The sequence below is a fragment of the Diabrotica undecimpunctata genome, chromosome 2 (assembly GCF_040954645.1).
Source record: "Diabrotica undecimpunctata isolate CICGRU chromosome 2, icDiaUnde3, whole genome shotgun sequence".
NCBI lineage: Eukaryota > Metazoa > Arthropoda > Insecta > Coleoptera > Chrysomelidae > Diabrotica > Diabrotica undecimpunctata.
The window spans coordinates 124,089,482-124,110,394 of NC_092804.1; the positions used below are offsets into that span (position 1 = coordinate 124,089,482).

Consider the following 20,913-nt stretch of genomic DNA (forward strand, 5'->3'; position numbering starts at 1 on the left):
GTATATATGTAATTTTGTGATTTTTTTTAACTTGGGCTTCATTTTATTGAAGCTCTCCATCTTTATGTGGGTTACGGGTAAAGACTAAAAATTTGGTTTTGATATTTTTGATTCCAGTACAGCTTTTTAATGACACTAATATTATTATTATCTATTCATATATTTTTTAGCATCTGCATTAATTTTAAATGATGTACGTTATCGAATGCCTTTTCTAAATCCACAAATCCATGTCTTTACTTTGATCACGGCATTTTTGTAATAGAATATTTAGCGCAAAAAGTGGTTCACTAGTTCCCATATCATTTCTAAAACCAAATTGGGTTTGTTCGAGATCTCCTTCCTATTTGCGCCTAATTATGTTGTAAAGTATTCTTAGGAAAATCTTAAGAATGTGGCTTATTTCCTAGCATTGTGTCTTTTAGGTATTACAACAAACATAGACTTGAGCTAATCTGTGGGAATCGCTTCAGTATATCTCATTATAAAGTTTCTCACTAAATTAACATAAAAATGCTAAATTGAAAAATTGAAATATTTTATACTAGTCATCGATGAATGTATCCGCCTATGGTGCAGAATGTGAGTTCGATTCCACGTACAAATATAAAATCTAAAAGTATAGTTTATACTGTTTATGGTTTTATTTGTAAAAGTATGTATGTGATGATATGTCCGGTCGTTTTTGAGCTTTTGCTTTGCAAAATTTTTCATACATGGCTTAAAACGTATTAACAAAAGATTATGGTCGGAACGGACATCCTCTTCCAGATATATTTTTGGGGATTTTACAGAATTTTTACTTTTTTTTTGTTTATTATGATATGGTCTATCTGTTTTTCTGGATGCTTCTCTATTACAAAGCTGGAATGATCCCACTTGAGTTTTTCCGGGATTAACCTAACGTAGTTAGATTGGTAGTAGAATATACTTATTTTCAAGCATTAATTTGACGGTGTTTTTACCTTGGCAAAAGTGTCTGCTTTCATAACAATAGTTACATACATGAAAGTCCTATTATTTATTGGGTCGAGTTTGTCGTTAATGTAAATGTTCAGTGTTGGTACCGTTCGCGTCATAAAAAACTGGTACAACTCTTATTACCGAAAATCATGTTTTTCAAGTTGTGTAAGTTGATCTTGTCACATGTGTCATTCTAATTTCTAGGGCACTGTTGCCAGTTCAACGAAAATATTATACGAAATCAGCTAAAAGCAGGGCTGTTTGACAGACCGCCAGTTTTGAGTATTCTAAAAACTAAAACATCGAGCATTCTCGATCAGTCAGTCACATTAAATTTGTTTAAACATGCATCCTAAAAAATTCTCATATTAATTTTGTAATTTTTCATTATCTCAATTAAGTACTCATACCTTGATTTGTGTTTTATTATAATTTATGAAAATATTTCATTTCAAATATAGTGATAGATAAAATCAATCTAGACATAACTTTAAATTATTATAATAAAATATTACAGTGAGGTATTGGATCTGTAACTTTATAATCTACGTAGGATAAAGTATAATCTTAGTTTTTGTTAATGTTATCGTTCATATAAAATAATAAATTAATCTTGGTAGTTGGCCTGTGACTAAACTTATTGATACAAAATACAGTTCGTGTTCGGTAGGTAATTGAAGTAAAAAATTAGGTACAGTAGATGCATTCCAATGTTCCCTGTGCCAATAATCTAGGTTTAAAGATCCTTCAAATATTTTGGATATTAGCTGAACCCTATCTCTGGTTATTAAATTTATTAAATACGGTTTTTTGTTGTTAATGATAAAAATAATACCTATCTAAAAATAACTTTATTTTTTTTAATTAGAATTAGTGCAATTCCGTTATCTGTGATGGCAACAGCGAATTAATTCACGAACCACTGTATCCAGTCTGAACCCAGGTTTACATTGGGAAAAAAAAGTGTACCAGTTTTATATGACGGGAAGTGTACCATTACATCGCCTTGAGTGAGACTATTCTTTTGTGTGCTTCCTTTGCTATTTTTCATTGAAATGGACGAAAAATATTTTGTTCAAAAGTATGGAATGCTGAGAAGTCACTACTCAGTTCAGAGCTGCTCTTCCACAACGGTTAAGACCAGTCATTAGGTTGTTTGTATGCCTTTCTTAACATAAATATATCGTTACTGATTATATTTTTCTGCTGCGAATATATTTGTGGCTCTTTTTTATTTTCTTATAATAGTACAAAACCGTATAATTTTATTTTCTTATAAAAATTATTATATATTGTTTTACCTAATAACCGTCATTATTATTATTTTATTTAGTTATTATTTTCTAGTGACCAAGGAATTATTAGAACCCTCGATCTTCCAATATACATCACCAGAGTAAGAGGAAACCAGATCTTTTGCCTTGATCGCGAATGCAAACCACGAGTATTGACCGTGGATTCAATGGAATACAAGTTCAAACTTGCATTAATTAATCACAAATATGAAGAAGTTTTGTATATGGTTAGAAATTCTAAATTGGTCGGACAATCCATGATTTCTTACTTACAACAAAAAGGTAAAATAAATTATTAAAGTAATATTGATACAAAGCTCTAATTAAGATAAACGATGTGGCTATATCTTTGTGGGTGGTAGGTCGAGTAAAAGTAGCTCTTTAGCGTCTCAGTAGCACCAAAAATAATTTTAAACGGCCCAAATTTTTCTAAGTACTTTATGTGTTTTCTATATATTTCAGTTTCTCAAGTGGTTCCGTTTTTTTTTTCTTTTGTGTATCCTCTTCGTAAAATTATTTTCTGTTGATGTTACTTTTCCTATAGAATGCTCTGAATTCTTTCTCTCTATTAAGGTTTCCTATGTATTTAAGTTTCATTATTTAAGTGGTTCTGTTTTTTTCTTTTGTGTATTATCTTTTCTTCTCTTTGACTGGTAATTCTCTACAGCTGTTCTAGTTCGTCGGGTAAGCATTTTTCTCTTTTGTTGCATTCTTGCAACGTCAAGCCAATGATTTTTATGGGCACAAGTTTCTGTTCCTATTTGATCTTTTGCTGCTGCTTCAATATCTTCCTTTATTCTGGTCCAGTAGAAGTCTATATCTTTCTGACCTTCTTCGTTTACATTTTGATTCCTTAGCCTGTTATTGATGTTTTTTGAGTAACGTTCTGCAATTGTTGCATCTCTCAGCTTTTTTACATTCCATTTCATTCTATCCATTTTATTTTCTTTGCTGACATTTGAAATTCTAGTCCTCAGTGTTGGGATCACTAGGCAATGATGTGAGTTTAGTTTTGTGCCTCTATAACTTCTGCAGTTAATTACGTATGTTCCATGTCTTGAATCTATTAAGATGTGATCAATCTGACTCGTAATTCCACGACCTATCAGGAGAATGAGACCCATATTCTTGTGTTCAAAATATGCCAACTTCTCTATTATTAATAACACATTATTTTTAGGTTATCCTGAGGTAGCCCTACATTTTGTAAAAGACGACAAAACTCGATTTACTTTGGCTCTGGAATGTGGAAATATTGAGATTGCTCTGGAAGCTGCGAAATCTCTGAATGACAAAGCTTGTTGGGATCAGCTTGCACATGCTGCACTATGGCAAGGAAACCATCAAGTAGTTGAAATGTGTTATCAAAGGACCAAGAGTTTCGAAAAATTATCATTCCTATATCTGATTACCGGCAATCTGGATAAGTTAAGAAAAATGATGAAAATTGCGGAAATTAGAAAAGCTAAATCATCTCAATATCATGCTGCACTTTTGCTTGGTAAGTAATAAACAATCTTCTAAGAACATTTTTAACTGTACTTTATTTAGACGACAAATTTTGATTTCATTTCTTCTTTAGGTGATCTTGAAGAGCGTGTTAAAATTTTAAAGGCTTCCAATCAACTTTCTTTAGCCTACTTGACAGCTGCTACTCACGGAATGCTAGATGAAGCTGAACAGTTGAAGGAACAAATTGGGGAAAAGAAAGGTTTTCCAGATGTAGATCCAAATGCCAAATTTTTGAAGCCACCCCCTCCAATTCAACAAGCAGAATCCAACTGGCCTTTGTTGACAGTTAGTAGGGTAAGTCTACTAATTTTTTTTTGTTGTGTAGTCACAAAGCCTGATGAGGTGTTTGTATTTTTTTGAAAATGTTTAGTTTTGACAACATTTTAATTAAAATGGTGCGAGCAAAAATTATTTTTAATATATAATGTGACTGGTCTTTTCGCGGCCTGTATCTCGTGATAAAATGTTTTTGGCCAAAACAAAAAATATGTGGTCGTTAATTTTAACATTTGTTAAATACAATAATATCTGAGAATATGAAGATAAAATTCTATCTGTGAGTGCCTGAATTGACCAAATTATACATAAAACATTACAAGTGATACTGAAACATAACATTTTAAATGCCTCGTTGTTAACGTATTCAAAATTAGTAGAGATTTAATTCAGAATATAATTGAACGACTAAATCTCTCAAATCTGATACTGCTTTAAATGGTTGATCAATTAAGTTGGAATTCTAAGAGAGGTTGTTAATTCTTCTAGAAAATCTAATAAAACAATAATTATGGACATTACACCATTCCATACCTTTGTTTAGATCAATTTTATTTTTTTCGCCATCTGAAATGGTTAAATATTATATTTATAAGGGATTTGACAGTTGACTTGGCCTTGTTCTTGTAGGCAAATAATCATGTTTTGTGTTGAAAAATTAATCTGAAATGGATTCTACAAATCTATAGATGTTTAAATCATCAGCAAATAACAGAAACTTCTTTCTTCTTCTTAGACTGCCATCTCCCTACAGAGGTTGGCAATCAAAATGGCTATATCTGCATTGATACTAATCACGTAGATTCTTCAACCAATAATTCCGCTTTCGGCCATCAGATCTTCTTCCTTGAATCTTTTCCTGTATTATGAGTCTCAAAATTTCATATTTTGGTCCGCTCATCACGTGGTGTTCTAGAAACAGAAACTTAGAGTTGGCTAATTGAGATTTAATGTCATTCACAAATTTCATGAGATTGAAAATTTTTGATATTTATAAATTGTTTTCCGTTTGCAGGGTAGCTCTAGAACCAGTTAAAATATTGCTTGCAATTCCGATAGTTTGTTACACAATAACATAACGTTAGCTTTTATTTTGTTACATAACAATTTATCCAGTTTTTAATATGTTCAGTGAGTGCTTTGAGAAAGGTGTTTTGAGTATTTTCAAAAATCAATGATAAACAAGGGTTAACAAGTTAGTGCCGTAGTTAGTTCATCGCAATCACGCATTGTAGTTAAAGTTTTGATACTTTTGGTAAATTTTGATAGACTAACACGTGGTATATATACATGGTTATACAGAAACGCCTGAAAAGGAAGGCAAAACGTCTGTCGGGTCAGCTGGTCATAAATAAAGTTTCAAGGGTTTGATCTTTTGATTGATCTTTTTCCGTGATTCGTATTCCTTCCCACTTTCCTAATCGTATTTAGACTTTTCCTGATATAAATTTCGATCATCCGTGCAATATATTACTTGGCCACGACCTCAATTATTTTGCTTACAAATAATTTGATTGTGGTAAATATCTGTGTACCTGTTTTTTTTTATTACTTTCGTTATTATGTAATGTTTTACCTCTTTTACGTCCTATAATAATATCCTTGTAATTAAAACTTTCTATTAGTAGGAATTATGCTAATTATTCTGCAACTTCTTTACTTTTCTCTTTCTTAAATAAAATATGTGGGAGATGACATAAACCAGTTTTATCATTGTCATTTCACTTTTTGTACAAGATTTTAGTTAAAATATTGTTGCGTCTAATCCTTTATTGTCTCTTCAGGGTAGATATTAACAGTACAGATATAGAAAAATTTCAAAATTAGATACTTTTCTTTGCATAGTTCTTTATATTCGTATTTTCGATTAATCTTTACTGATCTTTACAGGGCTTTTTCGAAAATACAGCCGCAGTTTCTACAGCTTCGGCTAACATGAAATCTCTTATGGCCGAACCCGTGGCCGATATGGGAATGGAAGAGGCACCAGGTTGGGGAGACGACGACGAACTGGAACTGGACCCAGAAGAGAAGAAAGCTGAAGCTGCTGCAGGTGGTGGTGATGGTGAAGGCGGCTGGGATGTTGAAGATGAAGGATTAGAAATACCTGATTTGGGTCCATCGGTTGCTGTTGAAGCAGAGGGCAATTTTGTTCATTTACCTACGCAAGGTAACCGTTAATGTTTTGACATTTCACAATTTTTTACTATACGTCATACATTTTTCCAGGTCCATCCCCACTGGTAACATGGACCAAAAATTCGCAGTTAGTTGCTGACCACATTGCTGCCGGTTCGTTCGAATCAGCTGCGAGGTTGCTTCATGATCAATTAGGAGTAGTCGATTTTAAACCATACGAAAGCTTATTTATTAGTTTATATAGCAGTTCCAGAACAGTTTATTCTTGGCAGCAAAATATACCGCCGTCATTTAGCTACCCGTTGAGAAATTGGAAAGATGCCAACCTTAAGAACCAGTTGCCTGCTTCTGGTGTGAAATTGAATGAACTAGTCGCCAAATTACAGGTAAAATATTAAGATTTTAATGAAAGCGTCAGTTCGTTACTAAACACTGTATTTCAACATAGACCAATGAATAGTTGTACATAATACATATACTTGCCACCAAACCATACTAAAACAATTGAACTCATCTTCGCCAACTTTTTATATATACAAAAAAAAACTCTGAAACTAAAAGTGACGTTACCAAAAATATTTAATAATACTTACAGTAGTACAACATCAACTTATGCCGATAAATATTTAATTATTCCTAACTACATATAACAAAATCTTCGCGGAAAACTTAGTATTTTTTCGTTTTTTTTTTTTGGAAATTGTTCAGCTTTGTGAAATGCTAGGCGTCTTTCCTAAAAAATATCTTCTAGTTATCCTGATAATAATTTATACTTTCACAGAACTTCAACATAATCACTTTTATACATTTTATTTAGCGGTGTTAAAATGCGATTATTACCCTTTGGACAATTTGTCTGGAAGTGCTGGAAAGTACTCATCTACAGCGACCATCGCTTCTTGACTAGAAAAAGCCCTCGCCTTTAGAGTAGTGAATAGGAAGGTTTTCAGTCTTGAGAATAAAAAAATCAGAGGGACGCAATTCTGGAGAATGAGTCGATATTATTACTGAATTACATGTATTTTAACATATCGACGCAAAAAGACACTTTTGTTTTTCGTAAAATGACATGTATATGCGTTTACGATCAGCAGTAAGCACGCGCTGTACCTTACTTATACAAACCTTTGTAAAGTTTAATTATTAGTTCAATATGTCACCATCAGATCTTTGATATTCTTATTGTCTAGGCAATTTACTCACCTTTATACGCGCATCGCCCAAAACCATATTCACTTTGTCCATAATTTCCTATGTTTTTGCAGTTTTTGGACGTTCCTAGCATGGATCATTTAGAACACTTATATAGCCACTGTTAAACTCGGCAGCCAATTTTGTCACGATGGAAATTGAAGATGAAGAATTTCCATGCACATTTACAAGTAGCAAATGGATTTCAATCTCGGTTAAAATGGCTTTTATGAAAAATTATGTACAAATACTGCCTAGAGATACTTATAATTTTATATGACGGTGCTCAGACGAACCAACGTAGAGGAGTTAATCTGACAAGGAAGAACTGTTCAAAAATGGCACGTGTCAGATGATGTGTCTTTGTTTAAGTAATGAGCCTATCAAGGAAACTTATCGTAACCCTCGTAAAACAGATTAGGAAGCATATGAAGATCAAGCAGGTCTGGAATATTATTTAAGGGACGATAAGGCATATACTGGACCTAGACATAGCTTCCGAACAACTTCAAGGGGTTGTCATGTCAGCGTTCGAAGACAGTTGCTCGGAGATCTAATTCTTAGAGTCTTAAAACAAAATTGATACCACTAGATATTAAGGCAGTATATTGAACTGGATATCATAACTTATGGTTTTAGTGAAAACTGGCGTGTGGCAATAGAAGTAATAGATCAGGATAAAATCGGGCAAGGACGGCATTTATCCAGTACTTCTACAGAAGGGAAAAGACCTTTATGTATAATACTACATGCTAGCTCAGGACTAGGTTGCTTAACAAAAACATGGGGGCTCATTAGGAAGGCTTTATATCGAAACACTGGTAAAACCGGACAGGAGAAAGCTAAGACCGCAAGCCCGATAAATCTGTTACTTGTACTGAGTACTTTAGAAAATATACTCGCAAATTAGGGATCATGTATTGGTTGAATAATCTGAATAGGTAAGGGAAATACATAAGGGAGAGTAATTATATGGAGTAGGTGTAGTATGGCGCTGCGCAATCTCGTACAAAGGGTGGAGTACGTTCTGGAAAACCAAGAAATGATGCTGGATGTATTTCTCAATATAGAGAGAGCACTCGACAACACCTACAAAACAATCACAATGGCGATTTATCTAAAAGGAATAGGCCAAATAAACTACAGATATATAGACTACATGCATATGAACTGTGTGATATATGCAACGTAACTGGGAATACAGTATGAGTAAAAGTAGCCAGAGGTACTATGCAGGAGTCTTATTTCCTCTCTTATGGAATGTGGCCATAGGTGGGCTGATAGTTAGACTCAATACCGAGAGATTATGTCCTGAGTTATGCGGATGATCTGGTTATTTTAGCAGTCCAGCAGTATCAGCAGCACCCAGCAAACTTAATGAAATAGTCAGAGATATAATACAGAGGTCCTGATTGTAGTTATATAATAGACTTCAAATGTAGGGCTTAACATAAGCCCTCAGAAGCCATTGTCTTCGGCCTTCTACCTATCCTTACTACCAATAATTCCACATAGTCCCCGTTCCGTATTGGCTTACTTTTACAGTACACGCGTAGAATTCTTCTGTAGAACTACATTTCGAAGGCTTTGATCCTACTTTTATCGATTTTTTTGGGAGTCCATGTTTAGCTGCCTATGTAGCAATGGGAACAATAAGGGCATTGACCAACCTGAGCTTAGTACTCCATGTTAGTGTTCGGTCTTTCCATATTTTAATTAATTTAGCTGTTGCGTTTCGGGCCATTGCTAGTCTACGCTTGATTTCTGTAGTCTGCTTGATAGTCTACGATCATAATTTTTGTTTTTCTGGTGTTGATCTGAAGTCCGAATTCTTTGCTTATACAGCGTAGTACTTAGTATAATATTAGACTCGAGGTTTACTTGGAATCAGCATACATGGATAACATTATTGGTAACCAGATGCACGCTTGAAAAACGAGGAGCTTAAAACCTGGCATGTTATATATAATTTATAGAATGGTAGTAAAAACAACAATTACATATGCATCTGTGATATGATTGTCAAAGGTGCAACAAAAAAGTGCTATCCTCAAACTAAGCAAGGTGCAAAGACTTGCTTACCTTGGAATCACAGAAACACAGGACTGCGTGAAAACCTGAGCAACGTAATGGTTAGATCAGATCGTAGTAATATCATAAATGAAATCAGGGATACTGAATCGGTGATGACTTCTGGCCATATGGTACCCAAATACAGGCATAAGTATTAGATTCCGCGTATATTCTTTGCCCAATCCACAGTTATACCTGGTACACATATTGGTCGGTTGAAATACGAGTATTCAGTAGTGGTGTCAATGTTAACATTTCTATTCCACTAGGAGCATATATCTCTGTATTCCAGAGTAGTTTTGTGATCTCGCTCTGATTCCGAGAACTTATAATTACCTAGCACCACATCCCCTTTTATCTCCTTAACCCAACTTCCTACATCCTACATTCTTCCTTTTTCTTGTTTTACTGTTTCTTGGTTTCTCTATTTTTATTACTTCTACTATAATTTTCAATAGTTTCACCGCAATTGCTGGCATTTTTGTTTTTTCTGTAAACAAATACAGTTTGTTTAGTAGACTTTTTCTTGTACTTGGGGAAGGAAACTTTATTATTATTTAACATTATATATGGCATTTATTCTTCATTTTCAATAGTCCCTATTACTACGACATTAGTTTTAAGATATTTATCGACAAGTGTGGGGTTTCGAATTAGTTCTTCCTGACGTTTCGTCTACGATTGTGGCAGATTATCAAAAGGAATGCGATAATAGTCGGGTTGAATTGCTGGCTGTGCTGATCGATAACTAACTCAGTCGCATTGTCTATCTGCCGCAGCATCAAATAAAACGTCAGAAAGAAATACTTTCAGATCACGACCTGTAAGTCATTTAACAATGTTTCATTACCCTATTTTAGGTTTTCGGTCCATAAAACGTACTGTCCATGGTTCGTATTCAACAAGAGAAATGATTCTGGTCAAATAAAATGTATCACAAAACGGGAACATTGAGTTGGGCTGTTTTTCGTCGTTCAAAAGGTCATCATCATTCTCTTTGCCTTTATGCCTATGACATGTCCTTCCTATGCGCCTCCCCCAGGTCTTATTTGTTCTTCTTCTCCTACTCCTTCCAGAAACCTGCAGATCAGCAATTGTTCGTATTGGGTCATTAACGTCCCGACGTTGAACATGTCAAAACCATTTTAACCTATGCTCTATCATTTTGGCAACAATTGGTGCTACCCCTAGACTCTCCCCAATACACTCATTCTTATTTTTTTTTCTTTTTCGTCACTCCACTCATCCATCTAAGCATTCGGATTTCCGCCACATGCATACGTTGTCCATTTTTCTTTTTAACTGCCCAACATTCAGTTCCGTACATCATAGCTGGTCTTATGGCTGTTTTATAGATTTTTCCCTCCAGCTTCATTGGAATTTTTCTGTTACACAGTAGACCACTCGCTTCCTTCCACTTCATCTATCCAACCTAATTCTACTGCATGCATCTTCATCTATTTCTCCATTACTCTGTATTACCGATCCTAGGTACTTAAAACTATTACTTCAATCATTTCATTATCCAAAGATATCATTTGTAGTAACTCCATCTTTAAATGAAGTTTAACTTTCGTCGTTCGAAAGTTATATGGTACTAATTTTTCTGCGACAATAATTTGCAAAAAAACTACTGTTTAAGTAGTTTAGGTAAGCCAATTAATAAGACTAACGAACGTGTAGACTAAGCTTTACCATATGCATACTTAATTAGTTCAGATTTTATTTATGAACTTTTATGCAATTATGATTTCATTGAAGTATGCGGTTAATATCAAAAAGATGATTCTTTTGAATCATGTGTAAGATGAAATACCAGGAAAATAACGCATTAGGAGACATGAAAGTGATTCAGCGATAATTCAGGAACTGTAATTTACTTTTAAGGAAAAATGGGAAAAACGAGACGAAGCTGTAATAACTATTTCATCGAAATAATTGTTAATTCTTAGTGGTGTAATTAAAAGCCTGGGATGTAATATCCGATATTAATAAATTGGTTTCTTTGTGACGAATACATTAATATTTTTCTTTTTTCAATATCTTCCAAGAAGCATAATTATCTATAAACTTATTTATTATCTAAACTTATCTGTAAAAGTTTCTACGACTAAAATTAAAGAAAATGTAGTGAATTACCAAAGATGTAACTATTTGGGTTTTTTTTGCAGTAGTATATTATCATAATCTAAAACTCAAATCACTCCGATTTATGTTTTTACAATCTTTTTAAAGTTATTAAAATTATTAAATTAAGTTTTCCTTCACAAATAATCAACAATTCTTTTGCAGGCTTGCTATCAACTCACTACAGGAGGCAAGTTCACGGAAGCCATAGAAAAATTCCAAACCCTTCTTCTCTCAGTAACGTTAGTAGTAGTAGAGAATAAACAAGAAATATCGGAAGCACAACAGTTGTTGAGGATATGTAGTGAATACATTTGTGGTCTTCAAATGGAAACTTTAAGAAAAACTTTACCAAAATCTTCACACGAAGAACAGAAACGTCAATGCGAGATGGCGGCTTACTTCACACATTGTAAACTCCAGGTATGTGGATAAATTTTACACTTCATCATTTGTTCTCTTTTTCGTGGGCCAAACAAATCGGTCTACATGCCTTATACAATATTATTACTGAATATGTATTATTAGTATTGTTTCTAGATAATAGATTTATGCCATACAGTTCTCACTCCATTGAAAAGGAAATTCACTCATCCTAGGTACTTATGCTATCAAGCTAGCTGATTTCATATGCTGGAGTATCTCCCAAAAATTTTCTTACGCATTTGGATGCTGAAAACAATACCGATTTCTGAATGGTTTTGTGAAGTTTATTGTATATCTTCCATTCGTGTAACCTTCTGGCACAGGTTGTAATGTTAACGACTACTTACCTAGCCAGCACCGACGGATACGTCTGTGAGCACTGTGGCGGTTCACTTAAATTAAAAATTTTAAAATTTCTGATGTCTACATGAGATCGAACTCGGACCATCCGGCTTCGTAAGCCAGAACCATAGCCACTGAGCCACAGCCGCCAGTATCGTGTGGGTACTTTCCATCCGCCATTGTCTCCGTATTTTGTATCTCAAGATCTCCATAATTTGCAATCTTCTCGTTGTATTTAATACACAGAATATTTTTGTTTATCGCCGCAGCAATTAGTGTTGTTTGAAAAGGCAAAACAGTGTGACCATGCTAGCTCAGGTTCATCAAATTTGTATGCAACCTATTGCGGAAGTATTGTTTTCTGCAGAATGTTTTGTTATTTTCAAATGTGGAATTCATATTTTCAATTATAAATTTCCAATCATTGAATATGCTCTTACCTGAGAACAATTTACTTAAGGATGTCATTTAATAAATATTCTGATATAATGAGACCTTTTACGTTTTGCACATGTGATGGCCTCTATATAAAATGAGGACTTCATGAAGGGAGTATATGTGTATTACGAAAAACGAACGCAATATACCAAGGCGGCTCTGTTTCGTAGATTACACAAAGGCTTTTGATTCAGTAAAATGGAGTATAATTTAAAATATGGGAGTACTTAACCACCTAGTTAACCTAATAAGAAATCTGTATGATAAAAACTCGGAATATATTCAGATGCGTGTAAAACAAATAAAGGAACTTGACAGGTCTGCATACTATCACCATTATTATACAACATATATTCTGAATATATAATGACAAAAGTACTAGACGAATGTCAACTTTGACCGATCATAACTCCGAAACTAATCATAATGAAACGATCATCTTATTTTGCCTTTTTTTAAGCGTCTTTCGTCGCACTTTTAGTATCCGTTTTGAAAACTAAAATCGATCTATAATTGAGTTATTAAAGTTATTCAGATTGTTTATAAGCCTAAAATTTAAACAATTTTAAAAAAAACTGCCTTGGCTCTTTTATTCGACGTATTTTATTTTTCAAAATAGGTTTGAAATCTTGAATACTCTTCTAATTGTTAAAAAGATTTCATACACAAGTTTTAATTTTTCACCGGCATAATTTTGAAAATTATTTATTAAAAAAAACATAGATTCCAATATTATTTTGCAAAAACTATTAAATCGATTTTAATGAAAGTTTGTATGATAATTAAACATATTAAAGAGTTTTCTTTCTTGGAATATAAAGGTCCTAAGTTTGATTTTAGTAAGGAAAATAAAATCACAAAAAATCTTTTTTTAAATATTTTTTTATTTATTTTCTAATTTAATTAGAGAACTTTTATGTCCTAATCAAAATTATTGTAAAACTGATAGTTTTTGAGATAAACGGAAAAAAAGGACAAAAAATATCGAATTTTTGATTTATTTTTTTTCATATTTTGTTTAATAAAAAGTTAAGCTCACATTTTACAACTTACGTATAGTAAAATTATCATTATTAGTGATATTTTGGAGCGATTTATGCAAAAACTGCGTTTATATCTTCTTCTTTTGGTGCCTATCTGTTACGGATGTTGGACACTAACATGGCTATTCTGACTTTGTTGACTGTTGCCCTGAAAAGACCGGTAATGGTTAAGTTAAACCATTTTCGCAGGTTATGCAGCCAGTATATTCTTCGCCCTGGACCTCTTTTCCCATGCACTTTACCTTGAAGTATGGTCCGAAGTAGGTCATATCGTTGTTCATTGCGCATTATATGGCCCAGGTATTCTAGTTTGCGACGTTTTATGGTTACGACTAGTTCGCGCTCTTTACCCATTATATGTAGGACTTCTTCGTTGGTAACTCTGTCTATCCAGGAAATCCTCAACATGCGTCTATAGCACCACATCTCAAATGCTTCGAGTCTCTTCAGTGATGCTTCAGTTAAGGTCCATGACTCCACGCCATATAAAAGTACGGAGAATATGTAGCATTTTAGTAAACGAACTTTTATTTCCAATTTTATGTCGTGGCTGTTAAAGATTTTTTCATTTTGACGAAAGCTGATCTTGCCTTCTCGATCCTTATCTTAATTTCCGTCGATTGGTCCCACTGTTCATTGAAGTTTGCACCCAGATAACAAAAGTTGGTGATTTGTGTTATAGGTTTTTGGTTAACTAGTAATTGACCAGGTGGTATCCTATTTTTGCTTCTAACCATGTATTTGGTTTTTTTGATGTTAAAATCAAGCCCAAACCTGCTACTTACTTCTGCCACCCTAGAGACAAATGTCTGCAGACCTTCAAGACTGTCTGCAAAAATGACAGTATCATCAGCGTATCTTATGTTGTTCAATCATTCTCTGTTTATAAGTATTCCCTCGTCTATGTCCGTTAGAGCTAGGTTCAAAATGTGCTCTGAATATGTATTGAACAATAATGGGGACAATATACATCCCTGTCGCACACCTCTTTTTATCTTTATGTTGTCTGTTAACTGATCCCCAACTCTTTCAGCTGCAGTTTGTTCGTAATAGATATTGTTTATTATACGGCGATCTCTGCTGTCTAGACCAATTGAATTTAATATTTTCATCAGTTCGTCATGTTTTATTCTATCGAACGCTTTCTGGTAATCAACAAAACACACATATATATATATATATATATATATATATATATATATATATATATATATAGTAAACTCTTAAATATTGGGGAAATCTGCAAGAAATACTCTAATGTGTATCAATTGTTTCGCCGAACGTTTTCGCCAAAGAGAATTAATTTGGCTTCTTCAGGGCTGAAAGAGAATAAATTATAATTAGCTACCATATATTATCTATTAAAACATTATTGATCTTACCGTAACTTAGAATTGTAGAGTTAGAATATTAAAAAACTTTGCTAGTAACATAGTGGTGTTTTTTGTTACTATGTGCAAAAAAAGTTTTTTTTATAAGAATTGAAATGTATGGTAGCTTCGAACTTGACACGTAAAGGCTTACCCAAGGTTAATCGAAAAACCCAAAGCAACTACATTTAAAAGGATTTACTCCTTTTAAATGTAGTTGCATTGGGTTTTTCGATTAACCTTGGGTAAGCCTTTACGTGTCAAGTTCGAAGCTACCATACATTTCAATTCTTATAAAAAAACTTTTTTTGCACATAGTAACAAAAAACACCACTATGTTACTAGCAAAGTTTTTTAATATTCTAACTCTACAATTCTAAGTTACGGTAAGATCAATAATGTTTTAATAGATAATATATGGTAGCTAATTATAATTTATTCTCTTTCAGCCCTGAAGAAGCCAAATTAATTCTCTTTGGCGAAAACGTTCGGCGAAACAATTGATACACATTAGAGTATTTCTTGCAGATTTCCCCAATATTTAAGAGTTTACTATTTAACTAATCTGCAAAGATTAAATTTCTTTTCTATATATATATATATATATATATATATATATATATATATATATATATATATATATATATCATAATTCACGTCTCTACATCTTTGAAAGAGAACTTATTGCAAAAAGTGCCTCTCGAGTACCCAATGCATCCTTGAAACTGAATTGTGTGTTTGTCATGTGTTCCTCACACTTTTTATATATTCTTTTATGTATAATTTTTAAAAAAGTTTTCAGGAGATGGCTCATAAGGCTTATTATTCTATAATCTTCACATTTTTTGGCATTGGGTTTTTTAGGGATTGTTATAAAAGTTGATCTTAGCCACTGTTGGGGTATTTTTCCACTTTGGTATATATTGTTGAAGATCAAGGTAAGTCTTTTTACTTCGTCTTTATGCATAATTTTCAAAAATTCTGAGTAGAACTCGTCTGGTCCTGCTGCTTTTCCCTCCTTAATGTTGTTTATAGTAGCTTCTACTTCCGCTTCGAGAATAGGTGGTCCGGTATCGTCATTTTTATTTTGTGTGATGGTGACATTCCTATCGCCTTCAAATGTTGTCGCATAGTTCATCCATGTTGTTTTTATTTCTTCAATATCAACTATTGGATTTCCTTGAGCGTCTGTTAAGTGCCCTGGCCTTTTTGATTTATAGATACCTGCTGCTTCTTTGATCTTTTTGTGGAGGTTGAAGGAATCGTGTTTACGTTCCAATATCTCGATTTCTTCACACTGTTCTTCCAGATTTCTATTTTTAGCTTCTCTGACAGCTTTTTTTATCTCTTTGTCTAGAAATTGATAGGCAACGTAGTCTTTCCGCTTGGATTCTCTTCTTCTGTCCATCATCTGTAATATACCGTCGGTCATCCATGGTTTTTTCTTTTCTGTCTTTTTCGGTCGCAGGTATTGGTCTAATATTTCCTTCCCAATGTTTTCTAAGTGGTTTATTTCTGTGCCAACATCATTAACTACTTCTGACTTAGATATGTTGTTCTTCAGATATTCCCGTACTTCTTGCTTTATGTCATCATCTCTAAGTTGTTTGAGATCGTATCTTCTAGGATTAGGTTTGTGGATTTTTTTAAATTTCAGACGGAACTTAGCGACACGTGGGTTAGATGCGTTTATATGCATCCGCGTAACTCATTACAGATACCGCCTGGACTATGATCGAAAAGTTATGTATTAGGCCGCATTAGGTTAAATGTCCAATATTTCTATAAAGTATAGCTAATTGACTTCCAAGATAACTTGGAAACCCGCACTACTAGCCGCTACTCCGGTAATAAATAACTTTTTAAAATTAAACGTTAAAGTGTCAATATTTCCGCAATGTTGAAAAACTGATATAAACGCACAGTTATCGTTTTATTTCGGAGATTTATGAGTTTCTTTATACCCTTAACATAGTAAAGGAACTAACATGAAATTTTGGAACATCACAAACAAAATCTTCGCATCGTTGTTAATTATGCGAAGCAACATCAACTAAGTTCAACGACATTGACGCAATGTTAAAAACAGCCGTAAACGCTGATCATTACAAACTAGTATTGTAAACTCAGTAGTATTAATGAAAACACAACTGGGCATTTCTTTCAGAATACGAATATATCAGCTCATATAACCAGAATAGACGAAGAACTGATCCATTGTTTTCATATTATTTTACCAACAATTTCGAGTGGTAAAGAAATTGATATAGAAAATTTTCGGAAGTATACTACAGAAACAGCCAGGTACTTCGTTCAATTATATCTCTGGTACAATATATCCACCGGTTGACTGATTACTGATCCATGAACCGACATAATTGCAGTGGCATTAGTACCAATATGCAAACTATCAGAAAAAGCTTATTATAAGAAGCGAGAGCCCTCTTAGTCCCACATCCGATTGCTTCAGACACTGATGATGATTCAGGAAAGAATGTTTGTGGAGGCACAGAATGAACAACAAACGAATCTGTATGGTCTGCTTTGTAATACCACGGTAATTATAACCAAACTGAGGATGGTCTACAGACAGTTGCACAAATTACATCAGAGAAGTAATGAACATATCAATAGAGAAGACAAACTGCATGTCCATATCTAGAGAGCCAATAAGATACTCTCCCGTGATTAAACAACAAAACTGTAGAACATATATCATAGTTCAAATATCTAGGAATTAACCTCTTCATTGGTCACAACCAGGCATAAGTTTTAAAAAGCCTTATAAACTCGTGCAAATATCAGCAAAGGTGTCATGATGTCTAAAAAATGTAATTTGGAATAACATATACACGAGAGCAGAGAGTAAAGTTAGATTAAACACTGTGTGTCAGCCAAATGGAATAAATTTGCTAATAAATAAATGAGGGAGTATTCGAAAAAACGGTCGAACACGTCGATTAATATTTATAGTTGCTCACTTTTTTCCATAAAAACTTTTTATACGGGGTGTATCAGATAACGGTGGAGAATACCAACTTGCTTATTTTAAATAGAACACCCTATATATTAATTCATTTTTAGATTCCTCAGATCATTTTAGACATTTTTTGAATACAATGTCCTATACCCATCTTTAACTGTTTCGGAAATATTAAGTAAAATGCAAAAATTCACATTTAGAAAAGAAAATTATTTATTTGTCGAAAGTCGCTACCAATGTCTTAATACTTCTTGCCCATTTAGGTCTTGGTAATGATAAAGTAAGCAAAAACTATTTCAGCATTCCTTTTTATTGATATGTTAAAAAAAAACAAAAAATTGTTTACTTTGGTTTGAAACGCCAATGTTTTATTGTTCCATGACAGAAGTAGTTGTCAGTGCTATAGTCGTTTGAATTTCATTAACGCAATCCAGAAAAATGGTTCATTTAACAGAAATGCACAAAATTACAATTATGCAGATGATTGGCTATGGAGATAAGACACGGACGCAAATGGAAGTAGCTCGTTTATTTTACGAAGCATTTGCTGATTTGCCGCCCATATCTCAAGGGACAATTAGTAAAATAGAGAAGCAATTCCACAAGCTGGGCCATGTTAGGAAGGTAAAAAAAGAAGCTGCCAATGCAATAAGTAAGGTATACCAATTTCGCTGTTATGCCTGAATTTGAGGAACATCCACATACATCTGTTCGAAAAGCAGCCCCAGTACACGATATTAGCTACTCATCGGTTATTCGAATATTACTAGAAAACAAAATGCATCCCTACCTATAAAATTATACATACTCAGAAGCTCATGGAAGATGATTTTGACAGGAGAACCTATTTTGTGAACAAATGATGGCAATGTTAGACAGCAATGTGATCCAATTAGAACAAGTTTTGTTTTCTGATGAGTGCACCTTTACTCTTCACGGCCATGCTAATCGGCAAAATTGCCGCTATTGGTCCAGGGAAAATCCTCACTGGATGAGAGAGGCCCATACTCAATACAATGAGAAGGTTAACGTGTGGGCAGGAATTATTGAAGATCAAATTAATCATAGGTCCCTTTTTAATAGATAGTAATTTGAATGGCAACAATTATTCCTGATCCAGGAAACCCACAAGTTCCAAAGAATATGATATGGTTTCAATAAGATGGAGCACCACCCTACTACCAAATCCATGTCCGGCAGTACCTCAACCAAATATTTCCAAATCGATAGATAGGGAGGCGAGGAGCGATGGAATGGCCACCACGATCCCCCGATTTGTATACAAAACTAAACCCACTGACTTAGCTGACTTACGAAGACGAATAACGCTTGCGATTAGATCGATCACATCTGAGATGTTGAGTAACGTTTGAAGAAATTTCTATTCACGGTTAGGGTGTTGCCAAGATGTTCGTAGGGAGCATTTTGATCATCTCCTACATTGACATTATTGTTTAGATTTGTATTATTTAGAAGTTTTTGAATATGTTGTAGCGACTTTCGGCAAATAGATGATTTTCTTTTCTAAATGTGAATTTTTGCTTTTTACTTAATATTTCCGAAACAGTCAAAGATAGGTATAGGACATTGTATTCAAAAAATGTCTAAAATTATTTAAGAAATCTAAAAATTAATTAATATACAGGGTGTTCTATTTAAAATAAGTAAGTTGGTATTGGCCACCGTTATCTGATACACCCCGTATAAAAAGTTTTTATGAAAAAAAAAAAGCACAACTATAAATACTAATCGACGTGTTCGACCGTTTTTTCGAATACTCCCTCATTTATTTATTAGCTAATTTATTCCATTTGGCTGACACACAGTGTATAATACTTATATTAGCCCTATTACGACATTTAATAGAAACGAGAAAAGACACTGATAAGAAAAGACACTGATAAAACAAAATTTTGCTTAGAGTACCGAAAATTATTACATTAAGAAACATAATATGCATAACTAGAAGATATCACGTAAGAAACATTATCTTCCGAAATAAAAAAAAAAACAGCCAGACAATGAACCTATGATGATTTTGCGGCAACCAAAAGGCAAAATTTATTTTTATGTAAAATACTGGTTTCTGGGTTTGTAGGCCCTGTTTTGAATATATTTCTTCCCGATGTTTCATCGGTAGCTTTTACTAAAATTTTCTATCCATGTACTTACTGACAGTTGCTTTATTTTCTCATTCTTTGACTTAACGTTACTGAGAAATTTTTTAAAATGTTGCTTTTTGTTTCAGCCTATACATCAAATTTTAACACTCAGGACTGCTCTAAACATGTTCTTTAAGCTCAAAAATTACAAAACAGCATCATCATTTGCTAAAAGACTTCTTGAGCTTGGCCCAAGACCTGAAGTAGCTCAACAAGCTAGAAAGATCATTCAAGCCTGTGATACCAATCTCACCGATGAATTACAGATGCAGTATGATGAACATAATCCTTTCAATTTGTGTGGTCACTCGTATACACCGATTTACAGAGGAAAGGCTGAAGAAAAGTGTCCCTTGTGTGGAACTTCATACTTGCCTAAATATAAGGGAACCTTGTGCAATGTTTGCCGGGTAGCTGAAATTGGAAAGGATTGTATTGGACTCAGAATAAGTGTACATCAATTTAGATAGGTTAGATGCATTTTGTATATGGAAATGATTAAGTATTGAAATATTTGAGATCTTATTCTCAAGTTTAGAGATAATGTTTTATTATAAATTTTATTTTATTTGT

The 20,913-nt window shown here is 33.6% G+C and overlaps 1 protein-coding gene across 2 annotated transcripts in view; it reads left to right on the forward strand.

Moving 5' to 3' along the window:
* The window catches only part of alphaCOP (coatomer subunit alpha), a 43,787-nt gene extending 22,874 nt beyond the window's left edge, over positions 1–20,913 (forward strand). The window contains exons 7-13 of one of the 2 annotated variants that reach the window (XM_072523416.1): positions 2,311–2,540; positions 3,439–3,759; positions 3,841–4,064; positions 5,937–6,216; positions 6,276–6,571; positions 11,742–11,999; positions 20,427–20,913. In XM_072523416.1, coding sequence (XP_072379517.1) covers positions 2,311–2,540; positions 3,439–3,759; positions 3,841–4,064; positions 5,937–6,216; positions 6,276–6,571; positions 11,742–11,999; positions 20,427–20,810 — 1,993 coding nt within the window. In that variant the 3' untranslated portion in view covers positions 20,811–20,913. The remainder of the gene's footprint in view (positions 1–2,310; positions 2,541–3,438; positions 3,760–3,840; positions 4,065–5,936; positions 6,217–6,275; positions 6,572–11,741; positions 12,000–20,426) is intronic. The other variant, XM_072523417.1, reaches the window with a different exon arrangement.